Genomic DNA, 12,943 nt, shown 5'->3' with positions numbered 1-12,943 from the left:
TATTACTATTATATTCGATCTAATTAGCATATGCCTTGTACCTCTTTGAGCATATTTTATTCCAAATATGGTATCTGGCACAGTATATTTGATCAGTCTTAAAATGAATTAATTGTGTATAATGTCTAATAGTTTTTATAAAGAATTCCATGAATGTTTGGAGCTGGGAGGTCTATTAGGTATATCAAATAGTTGCTGTGCAATTATGAGGAAAATGTCACTCAGTGGTCGTCATCTCATTACCTCCTCCTTGCCATTGTAATCACATCCCATACATCCCTTTGTGTTTTTCTTTTCTTCCAAATAAGCACCAAAGTCCAGGTTCAGCTGTTTGATCCTTAGCATTACTCACATATCAAGCTAAATAAAACTATTTGCTAGAATCTTAACATATTTTTTTCCGTCTTTGTACCTTCTTGAAATCCAACTTGTTCTTCAAGGCTTTAACCTTCAAAATTATTTCCTTGCTGAAATCTCTGTGTCATATACATATATAAAAACATAAATACATATAAATATAAACATAATGCATTTTTGGCTTTTCTTTTGCTGAACCTTTTGGGAATATTTATGGTCATACTGTATTTCTGTCATCTCCTATGCTATTTCATTAATTACTTGAATATAGAGACAGTTTCCTACACATTCTCTTCATAGATCGAATGTATCTTACTAAGTAGAAATTGTTTCAGTTTGAAGACCAATTTGACTTTCAATGCCTATGCATTTGCTTCACCTGCTTATAAAGTATTCCTTCAAAACAAGCTTTAATGCCTTTCACAATTAAATTTATCTTTTGTGTGCAGGGGGTGACATTGACCGATCTTCAGGAAGCTGAAAAAACGATAGGAAGAAGTCGTTCTACCCGAACCAGAGAACAAGAAAATGAAGAAAAAGAAAAAGAGGAAAAAGAAAAACAGGATAAAGAGAAACAAGAGGAAAGAAAAGAGTCAGAAACATCTAGAGAAGATGAATATAAGCAAAAGTACTCCAGAACATATGATGAGGTAATAGTATACAATGACACTATTCAGTCAAATGGTAGGAATAATTATTGTGATTTTCAAAATCTGAGATTTGTATACCAACAAGCTATAAGCAAAATACTCACAAGGGTTTTAATTAGGAATCTGAATTATTTTGACATGAGTAGAACATTACTTTTCCATTGAAGTGAATTTAAGTGTTCTGTATGTTTTTAAGTATATAATATTTCAAATGTATTTTAAATTTAATATTTTACAGACTTATCAGCGTTACAGATCAGTATCAACTTCAAGTTCAACCACTCCATCCTCTTCACTTTCTACCATGAGCAGTTCACTCTATGCTTCCAGTCAATTAAACCGGCCAAATAGCCTTGTAGGTATAACTTCTGCTTACTCAAGAGGATTAACAAAAGAAAATGAAAGAGGTAAGAAGACCAAATTTTGAAAACACTTTGCTTCCTTCAAATAATCCTTTGAATTGGTTTTTCCTAATTAACATTTCAACAGAAAAGAAACAGCATTCTAAACTGGGAGTCATTCCACCTAAAATGATACGATAGTTGAGAATGAGAAAAGTAGAAAGTGAAAAAAGAAAATTAGATGAACTGGCATTGATACATGTATCTTTATAACCTAAGGTGTCATAAAAATCTTTATGTCTACCAATATAGAAAAGTTAATGTAGAAGAACTGGTAGAGCAATTTATAGTGCTTTAAGTTATTTTTGCCTGTTATGCTTGTTTCTTTTACTTTTTTTGTTTGGTGAAATTGTTTTAAATTAAAATCACTTAACACATATAATGTCCTTGCTGAAACAGAATTATACTTATGCTTATTTCTTGAAAAATAGGTATTTCTTTCAGCCATACTGGCATACTGGTGCTCACTATTAACATTTCCTATTATTTCATATAAACTTTCTATTTAAATTCTAATTAATTTTTATTTCAAATCAGAGATGGGTACTAAATAAAATTATTTCTAGTTATAGACATTTTATGTTTTAAAAGCAAAATCTCATAGTTTTAGTCATGATAATAGCAATAATGTAAGATAGACTTCAGAAAATAAGTTTTTCCTAGTTTCCAGCTGCTTTTCTTTTGTTCATCATTGAGGTGTTTTAGTTCTTTAATTCACTACATTGAGAGGTCCACATAACATTTATAAAAATTTTGAGCCAATATTTAAAAGGATGGATATTTGCATAATAGATCAGATTTCCATCTTCTATTAAATAATTGGAAGACTTGGCATCACTGGGTCTGAATTCTCACATGTCATCAGTTGGCTGGAGCCTAGTAGTAGCAGCCCTCCATCCCCTTGGAATAGTGCCCTCCGATCCATTTTATACCCTCCTGGCCTATTTTATACATTTTTATTACCTCTGTTGCCACTTACAGGCATTGGTGTTTGAGGTCTTTGCTCTAAAGTTATTCCAAAAATAACTTTCAGAACCCCTCTTAATAAATATTATAATTTCGGGTTGTCTTTTGCTGTGACTCTTTGCTAATAAAACAAGGAGCCTTTTAAAAATCATTACTTTTTTCCATGTATGTATACCTCTTAAAGCATATTCAACGGCCCTAATCTTCTATATATGTCTGAAACCATTTTAACTACTTCAGGAAGGAAACAAATTTTAAGACGAATATTTTTTACATTGATTTTTTTTTAAAATGAAAGATCAGTATTTTTTCAAGAAAAAAAGGATTTGCCCTTACATGGCATAGAAATGAAGTGAATACTCTATTCTGCTGAATAAGGAATGGGAATAGTAGCAGCAGAAATCAATAAAGTGAAATAATGCCTACTCGCTGTTGCATCATTAAGAGCTGTTTGTAAGTTTGTTTCCTTGAACTATTACCTTTAGATATAGTAACTATCTCTGTATCAGATATTAATAAATAGAGCCTCATTCTCTTCTTAGGATTTAATTATTTTCTATTCAGATATTATTAAGTGTATCTTTTGAGCAAAATTTTTGTTTCAGGCACTAGGAAAATGAAGTAATTAAAATTGTTGTCTTGATCCTCAAGAATATATCTGATGAGAGACACAAATACAAATGTAAACCAAGTGTAATAGGAGCACTGAGAAGCAAAATTTGATAGTGATTAGGGAATTTTAGAAGGCTTCACGACGTAGGCTGACTTAGAATTATTTTTACATTTGCCTTGCAAAATACTGTCAAGATACATTGCTACCATGTGGTGAATTGTAATCCTTAACAGAGGGAGAAAAGAGAGAAGAGGAAAAAGAAGGAGAAGACAAATCACAGCCTAAATCGATCAGAGAACGTCGGCGACCAAGAGAGAAAAGAAGATCTACCGGAGTTTCATTTTGGACCCAAGATGTGAGAACCTATTAAAATACAACTCCTTGATAGTATGCTTCTTTTCAAAAATACATACTAATAATTTCTTACATGCCTTAGATTATACTCTGTAGATCATTACCATCTGTTTTTGAGCTAAGTTATGAGATAGGAAAAGTTCTTTTATAAAGGATAGTTAATAACTACTTAGATTTTTGGTATTACTTAAAAGCAGGACCTCTTTTGGAATAAAAATAATAATGGCTGAAGGTCAACATATGTATATTGGTGTGTGGGGGAGGGGGGTGTGTGTGATGACTAAGCTCCTTCTTACCTTAGAGATTCTTGAAAGAATCCCATTTTTATGACTATGAATATGATATATACATAACAGTTATTTCCATCTCCAGTGATACTGGATAGAAGCAATTCTTTACTTGCCAAATTGTAACAATTAATCCTATAGAATTTAAATTTCTTCCCCTGATTCCTGATTGAATGCCTGGCAGTACTATTCATATGCAGGGGAAAAAAGAACTATGGGGTAGCTCTATTAGTAAGAAATTTAGACTGTTTTAGTATAGCATACAATAAGTATAGTGGGCAAACGTAATTTGTTTTGTCTTTTTTTGTTCATTTGTTTTACCTCTTGATTTTTTTCATTTTTTCTTTTAATTTTTAATATAGAAAAGTTCAAACATACAAAAGTAACAGGAAAACATAATGACCTACCCCATGTATCCATTATTCAAGCTAATTCCCCACCACTTCCCCAACTCCCATGTTATTTTGAAGGAATCTTAGATATATCATTTCATCTGTAAAATTTCAGTATGTATTTTTAAGAGATAAGGATGTGTTTATAAAAATTAAAAATAATAAACAGTGTTACTGCATAATGATCACAATATGATGATCCCACGTACTGTTAAATAAATTAACACTAAGTCCTTAATATTAAATATCCAGTCTCTTTTCATGTCCAGTTAGTTCATGTATGCCGTAAGTGGTTTGTTATTGTTCTATGCTTTGCTGGTTTGGTTAGCATTCAAATAAGGACCATACATAATGATGAATTATCTCTTTAAAGTCTCTTTTAATCTGTAAGTTTTTCCATCCATCTCTTTTTTTTTCCTTAAAATTGTTTTGTAATGAACTGGGTTTTCAACTTCCTGAGGTGTAATTTTTTCTGTTTCCTATTAATTGGTAGTTGCAAGGAGAGAATTGATCAGATTCTGGTTCAGTATTCTTTTGGCAAGATATTTTTGTTCCTCCATCAACAAGTACATGATGTGTGGTTGATTTCAACTGACTGTCCAGTAACATTTTAATAACAGTAAATTAAAACCTCACAGTCTTAACACCCTGACATAGTACTTATTACTTAAAATAAGTACTTATAATTTAAAATTATTTTATCTTCTTAATAACTAACACAAGTGAGGAGTTTAGTAGTCAAAACTGTATCTATTACAGTATAGTATTTATTTTTCCCCAGTTTTATTCAGACCAGCTCTCCCTTCAACTCCAGTTTCTGGCATTATAAGGAGCCTTCCTGAGATCCGTATTGGCAATACTTATCTTTTTAATTTGAGCCTGCATTGAATTATGTTCTTATCAGCCACCGAAACACAGCTCTCTTTTCCCCTTCGTAGCCACACCTGTATCATACAACATACAAAAAAGAACCAACGGCTGTGTCAGAGAAATGGTGGTGGCGTGAAGTGAGGCAGCTTTTCAGGACCTCTGAGCTTCCCCTGTCCCCACCCTAATTTTATTTCCAGTTCTGTTTTCCCATGAAACTACAATGCATAAAGATAATCGGTTCATGATATGGAATTAAGATATAATTAATAAATAATAATAGCAGCAGCATTGATTTCTCCTGTTCCCAGACTGATGTTCACGTATCATTTTTACTAGGCACCAAAATGATAGCTTGACAGATTCTCTCTAGCTCTTAGAACAATTCTGTAAAGTTTTAACTATGGCTCAGAGAAATTTAAAATAAATTTGTAATAAGTCACATAGCTAAAAATAGCTATACCAATGTTAAACTTGGATGATCTAGTTTGAAAGCCTGTGGTGTTTATATAGTGAGTTAAGACAGATATGTTTGCAAATTTCTCTTTTCTTTCAACCCTTTAAGGTTTGCTGAGATGTTGAAGACCTTCTAATAGAATATTCCCATATTCTGGGATTCTAGGCTTTTAAACTGCTGGGGCTAATTTTCTATTTGGTGTGCTATAAACTCCCAAGGAATTTCCAGGTGGATAAATTACCTTAACACAATACAACTGTTGCATAAATTTTGCCAGGCTTATGGAATCCAGCTTTTCTTGCTTTAAGTAATGAATTTCCTATTTTTGCTGTCTCATGGTAGTTGAATAACAAATAGTACTTATATCAACTGTTAAAGCACATAAAGTATTATTACATTGTAAAATGGAATATCTTCTTTCTCATGCCAAGCTTCCTCGCCCCCAATATAAGTGTATATCCTAAATCCGTTTGCTAGGCAGATGGTCTTTCTTCACCGTATGTACTAAAGTACATAGATTGTGCCGTGCAAATAGTGTTCCTCTACATAGGGCAGCAAAATTCCCACTTAAAAATCAGTGTTCCTTTTGATCCATTTCCCTGGTAGATTTTTCTCAGGGGTCATTTTAAATGAGAAAAACTCGAAAGTATTTAAATATCAATTATTTGAAATCTATCTTAACTTTTGTAAAATAAATTGACAATCTATTTTAGAGTGACGAAAATGAACAAGAACAACAATCAGATACAGAAGAGGGATCCAATAAGAAAGAAACTCAGGTAAAAACCTTTATTTTTTGTATTTAGAAGTATGCTTTTTTTTTCTTCTTTTATTTATTGATTTTTGGGATGGGGGAGAAGGGGAGAAACATGAGTTTGTTCCACTTAGTGATGTATTCATTGGTTGCTTCTTGTATGTGCCCTATCCGGGGATTGAACCCACAACCTTAGCATATCAGGATGATGCTCTAATGAACTGAGCTACCTGGCCAGGGCAAAGTATGCTTGTATTTGAAGGAGTAATTTTTACTTGTGTTTATATTTATTCATGCAAGATAGTTACTGCTCACTGTATCTTCATGCTCAGGATAATAGGACCAGGCTTGCCTGTTTTGACCCAAATGATACTTTGATCTTTATGTGGCCTGACAGACAGTAAGAAATTAATTATTTCTAAAGGTAATAATCAATGGTTTGCTGGGATCAGAGGTGGAAGGACTAGAAAGGACACAAAGAATATTTTAGAGTCGCTGAACATGTTCTGAATTTTGATTGTAGTGATGGATTTATGGATGTACACAACTGTCAAAACTCATCAAACTGTATATATGTAAGTTAGCCCTCAAAGTTGAAAAGTAAAACAAACCAAAAAATAATACCCTTGACTAAAGAAGAGTATCTAAAGAATATCCGGAAGTGGTGGATCCCTTACTAGACCCAGATTTTAGTTTCATAAGTAGCAGAGTTATGTTCTGGAAAAGACCATAGGCCTTTTTAATTTCCTTCTAAACATTTGCTTAGAAAATTAGTATCTCTAAAGGACTTTTACATTCATTATCACAACTGATCTTTCCAATAATATTCTGAAAAGGGCAGTTCTTTTCCTCAGTACAAATGAAGAAATTAAGGCAAGTTCGAAAGACTTGAGGTTGCATAGCTAGCTGATGGTGAAAGTTTTCCAACTGGTTCCCTCCCCCTAAATTCCCTATTGTTTGGCTGTGCAGAAAGCTGGCATACTTTAAAGAGCTCTATTCACATAGGGGAAGAACTATACAACATGAGTTAGTTCTAATCTTAGAAACTCAGCCCTTCCTAGCATGAAATGACATTCTTCCTCATTTTTTACTTTGAGTTTCCAAATAGAGTTGTTAAATTTTCTTTTAGTCAGCAAAGATCTATAATAATGTGAAGTGACCAGAAGTTGGTTACTTGTGGTGACTGTAGATACTACTTTTAGCACCACGTTTGCCTATTTTGACCCAAATGATATGTTGATCTTTATGTGGCCTGACAGGCAGTAAGAAATTTATTATTTCTAAAGGTAAATTATTTTCAGGGCTAATGTTTGGTCACTTTTAAACCCTTTGCCTATCAATTGTCACTACTCACCCAGTTTACCTATGTCTCTTTATTATATTCTGTAAACTTGTCCATCATATTTCTTTACCAGTTGTTCCCTATGAATCCCATCTTCCAAGGAGAAACAGTGGACAGGTAGACAAGAGAGAAGAATTTAGTAAACCATCCCCATCTGACACTTCTCACTGCCTTATCACACACAGATCTCATGTCCCACCAGACGGGGATAAGAGGGAAAAGATATTCTGGCTTTCAGAGTTGTGACTTTTAAACACATTGATATATGTTGTATTTAAGTTTTACTGTTAAAATTATACATGAGATAACAGTAAGGTTGAATAGAATATTGTCTCAAAAAGAAAATTTCTTAATTCCAGATGATTTGAACAGTTTTTACTCATTTTAAATAGAGGATTGTTTAGATCTTGCTTTGTACTAGCATTCTTTTTGTTAACGAGTAACAGAAAACACAACTCAAACTGGATTAAGCAAAGAGAATTTATTGCACTTCAGTTACATAACCTCTATGTCAGCTTCATCCTCAAGCTGGTTTATCTCACAGCGCTGGGGTTATAATAATAGAGTCAGGCCAGACAAGGCCTAATGTGGCTACATACCATCTCATCTAAACCCAATGACTGACTGCTCACCATGAGGAAAAGGAGGAAGGAAGACACACCCACAGTGTCTTTTGCAATCGATTAGGAAAGTACTTCTACCCAACAAGTGTGCTACTCTCTTTGAAAATTTGTAGGATTAGCCTTTATGTTCCTGTGAAAAAGTATGAGCAGCAAAATTCTTCTGTGCGTTTTCTGAAGTGTTACCGTCACCTCAAAAATGTGTTTGATAACAAAATTGAGTTTATAGAATCTAGTTAACCAATTTGAAAAATGGTTTTCTGGCATATACTTTTTTCTTCTAAGGTAAGTATTATGTCAGATGACAGAGTTCTTGAAAATTCTGAACTGCATATGAAGCTCAGGCTGTCTGCTTTCAAGATATAAGTTCAAAGAAAATTAATAAATTTTATCACAGAAAATTTGATAAATCACAGAAATTACTTTATTGTAATATTGTTATTTCAAAAACGGGGCTTCTGTTGCTTGGCTTAATATGATTTGCTTTCATTAAGATATTGGATGGTAAAACTTTTACCATGCAAAAGACATTAGTAGTTATGAATTTAAATATAACACTAAGGCAAGAAACCATGAATAAAAGATTAACAAATTTGATTATTTAAACATATAAAGCTGTAAGATGGGAGAAAAGACACCCTTATTCACATTGAGACACTTTTTTTGCTCTGTTAAAAAGAGTCTTAGCCTTTTTTCTAACACTTAAAAGATTGATATTTATACTATATAAAAGACAGTGAAAAAGAAATGGGGGCATAATACATTAAATTTATAAATTTACAAAAGAAGAAATGCACATAGCCAATAAACTTGAAAATGCATTTAATCTCATTAATAATGAAAGATATAATACCCAAAAAAAGTAAAATTGACAAAGGTTAATAATGTCTGTATTTGGCATGATTAGTTTTGAAACAGGCATTTTCATATAAAATTTTGGGACTGTCATAAATTCATCCGTTCTGGAGATCAGTGTAACATTACAATACAGATCAGAAGCCTTGCCAAAAAGTTCATGCCTCTTAACTGAGCAATTCCACTTCTAGAAATTCATTTCCAAGGAAATGACAAGAGTATGTAAAAATATATCTACACAGTATTCATAGCAACATGGCTCTTAAAGCAAAATATTGAAAACACCCCCAAACATCTAATGGTAGGTAATAAATGAAATAAAATGTATATACATAGATAGATATTTTGTGTTCAATGGATATGTGTTTAAAAGTGATTCACTCTAGAGGATCTGAGGGATGGGGAATTATACAACTCTTTATATTGTGGTGCTTTTATATGAGCTTATGATAACTGTTAGAAAAATTAAAAGGGTATTTTTACTTTGGAAAAGAGTTTTGAAACACACGGAGCAAGGACATTGTGCTAAGTGAAATAAGCCAGATGCAAAAAAGGCATACATATTGTTTGAAACCACTTATGTAAGGTATCTAAAGTATTCAAACTCATAGAAGCAGAAAGTAGAATGGTGGTTGCTGGGGGTTGGGGATAGGAGGATATACTGAGTTATTCAGTAGGTATAGAGTTTTTCTAGATGAGAGAGTTCTAGAGATCTGTTGTATAACATTGGGAATATAGTTAATGCTGCTGATCTATACTCTTAAAACGTGATTTAGATAGTACATTTTCTGTGTTTTTTCACCATAATTTAAATATTTTTAGAAAAACATAATACTGTGATTTTTAAAGACAAAGACATAAAATTTGATTGATTGCAGTGACTGCTTAGAGTTTTTATTCTTAAAGTTTAAATCAGTGAACGAGAGTACAGACTGAAGTGAGACGTGATGTTTTTGTTTAATATGTACACATCTTATGTGTGAATATTTTCCTGAACTTGAATATCTTTTGTCTCTGCACTTTTTTTTTAATTGGGATATAATTGACATAATGTTACTAGCTTCAGGTATACAGAATATGATTCGGTATCTGTGTATATTGAGAAATGATCACCACAATAAGTCTAGTTAACATCCATCACCATGCATAGTTACACAGAGAGAGAGTGTGTGTGTGTAGTGGGAACTTTAAAGATCTACCCTCTTAGGAATTTGAGTAGTTTGAAAATTAAATTGTAACTTCAAAATTGTTAATTACTATAAAACTAAAAAATAAATCAATAAAATAAATATTACATCCAAAAATAGAACACAAGTGCAAAATTAGTTTTGCATGAGAAATTTAAATAGATTTTAGTAAGACATTTTTAGTCTGAATTAGACTTCAAACAGTTCCAAAGGCACGCAATAATGTTACAGTGCATATGAAGATAAATATAACAGGAAATTAAAAATACCTATATTCAGAAATTTAACATACGATTTCTGAAGAGTTGCCCTGATAATTACTGATTCAGTGAGAGCCCTAGTAATTATTTCACGACTTAGATAAGAAGTTACTGGAACATACCACTAGCTTTGGAAAATTTAAAGTAATCATAATTTTCTATCCCCTAATTTCTAAACTTTGAAAGATATGTAGCTGAGTTTTCAATAAAGTAAATTTTTAAGTGAAATATGTGTACTGTTATATATAAAATACCTTAAGTGTTCATTTGTTTGTGTCTCATGTTATTGCCTCAAAAATAGAAAAATGAGAAAAGTAGTTGCTTTGAGATGGCACATAGTAAACTTGACATTTTTAAATATAAACATATTACTTTCTCTTGCTGAGTTGGTATAAGTAATGGATATGTGTTTTAGTCTCTATTTTTTTCTAATTAAAAAAATAACATATGGTGGCATTTATAGGAATTCACAAAAAATGACCACAAATTGCCAAAAGTATTTGTATGGTATTGTGCATGTAAAAATACAGTGACTCTGTGTTCTAGAATTTCTAAGAACACCCATGTTAAAATTAAAACATATTATAAGTAAATATAAGATCTTAGTTTAATAGTGTGAAGATGGTATTGATGTTAAATTTACTTGAGTAATCAATGTTACTTTCATGAAGTGTTAAAATTTAGTATGCCTACATTTGTTTTTGTTTTTTTCTAGACGGATTCCATTTCTAGGTATGTTTTTCCTCTTTTCTTGTACTATTCTCTCCTTTTTATTCTTTCTAAAAATATGTGGCTACTAGATGTTTATGGATCTTGTAAGTTGATGAAATATTTTGAGTAAAAGTCTATCAATATTTAGATGACCTAGTGACTGTTAACTAGTTTTCTTTGCTGTTGGTTTTACTTCTAGTTCAATAATCACAGTATGTAATGATTTTTCTTAAATGCTTAGAACAGAATTTGTGTTTTCCTAAGCTTCTGTGTCATTATTAATATCAGAGGCTGATGTAACCCACCAGAAATTTATTTCATTAGGTATTCAGAATCTTCTCTCTTATCTACTTAATAAAAGTAAACCAATGAAAACACTAAGAAGTGTCATGTAGGTCAAAATGGTTGATCTTTTTAGAGAACTTTCTTGAATCTAATCTCCATTTCATTTCTCTTACTCATAATTTTTATCCAAAGCCTTGTAAAACCAAGAACAAATATCTATGTGCTGTTGATTGTGTTGAGTTGAAATGGAAAGGCAATAGCATTTCTTAGAAAAATGTAACCTGAATTCAGAACCAGTTAAGAGAATTCTCATTTACAAATGAGATATGTTTTTCTTGTTTAGGACAAAGCTATTATCAATCACTTCCTATAGACTGCAGTTAATTCGTCAAATCAAAAATTTTACTAATTTCAATGCACAATTATATACGACTTTAAACAAAAGAAAAGTGCTACCAATTAAACTCTAATACACCCTCAGTTGTAAGCCATATTCTGATTTCAGAGATGTTAAAATGTGAAAAAAAAAAAACCAATTAAAGTTTTCGAAAAAATTTATCATGATGTAAAACCAGTTTTGACCCTTAGATACCTAAATATTCAATCCTTTCCTCAAATAATGGAAATTAGTAGTATTAAAAATAATTTCTCATTTATTAATTATAAAAGTTGAATAGATAAGGGAGAATGTTACCTGCTATTTAGAATATCAAGTTAATATATATTAGGATGCATGTTAATGTAAGTTGTGAAAGCCTCTAATAAAGATTTTGACTTAAATTAATCTTTTGAAGGTATGAAACCAGTTCCACGTCAACTAGTGATCGGTATGATTCCTTGCTGGGTCGCTCTGGATCATACAGTTACTTAGAAGAAAGAAAACCTTACAGTAGCAGGCTAGAAAAGGATGACTCAACTGACTTTAAAAAGGTACTTGGGTTATTTAGTAATGTTTAATTTAAAATAATCTGTTGAGATGTATATTTTAAGATACTCCTAGAAACTTACAATGAAATCAGTATCTTGAAATATCTTACTCAGATTTTTAATTCAGAGCAGTTAATAGTAAGTAGAATATAAATAGCTGTTCATTTGTTTGTTTTTTAAAGGAAAGGGGAAAATACCCAGGGCTTTTTTTCACATTTAAGTCTGTCAGACTGGTACTCTGATATGGTAGTAGAGCTGCAAAGAGACATCGGGGCAGGGTGTGTGCTTGTGTGTTTGTGTGTATACATACACAAACACACACACACTTCTATATTTGTTACTGGGAATCAGCTAAAGAATACAGCTTTGGGAGGGTAAGGGGTGGGTCTGGGTGGAGATGGAAAAGGAGGATGAGGGCAGAAACAACTGTAATAGCATAAACAACAATAATAATAAATACAGCTTTTCCTAGGAGAAGATATTGAATAGTTTTTCCTAGATAACTGAAAAACTTGTGGTAGCTCAGTTGCTGTTAATGATTAAGGGTGGAAGCAATTTAAAAATGAATGTAAACTCAACAATCTAGGCTTCTGTCACTATGAGCTTTGAATAAACCTAATGAAGTTTGTTGGAGAAAAAGAAGGCTTACGGAATTTAT

At 32.0% G+C, this 12,943-nt stretch overlaps 1 protein-coding gene across 7 annotated transcripts in view; it reads left to right on the top strand.

Annotated features, from left to right (window-relative positions):
• Positions 1-12,943, top strand: part of PPP1R12A (protein phosphatase 1 regulatory subunit 12A) — a 136,222-nt gene that overhangs the window by 110,370 nt on the left and 12,909 nt on the right. For all 7 annotated transcript variants that reach the window (XM_054580155.1, XM_054580153.1, XM_054580151.1 and 4 more), the window contains 6 exons: positions 807-1,007; positions 1,246-1,414; positions 3,221-3,342; positions 6,058-6,123; positions 11,078-11,094; positions 12,153-12,288. In XM_054580155.1, coding sequence (XP_054436130.1) covers positions 807-1,007; positions 1,246-1,414; positions 3,221-3,342; positions 6,058-6,123; positions 11,078-11,094; positions 12,153-12,288 — 711 coding nt within the window. The remainder of the gene's footprint in view (positions 1-806; positions 1,008-1,245; positions 1,415-3,220; positions 3,343-6,057; positions 6,124-11,077; positions 11,095-12,152; positions 12,289-12,943) is intronic.

Source organism: Pteronotus mesoamericanus, unplaced genomic scaffold (genome assembly GCF_021234165.1).
Source record: "Pteronotus mesoamericanus isolate MK-2021 breed Mesoamerican mustached bat unplaced genomic scaffold, CSHL_Meso_final contig_56, whole genome shotgun sequence".
Classification (NCBI taxonomy): Eukaryota; Metazoa; Chordata; class Mammalia; order Chiroptera; family Mormoopidae; genus Pteronotus; species Pteronotus mesoamericanus.
The sequence above is the reverse complement of the archived record's forward strand: the minus strand, read 5'-3'. Positions and strand labels throughout refer to the sequence as shown.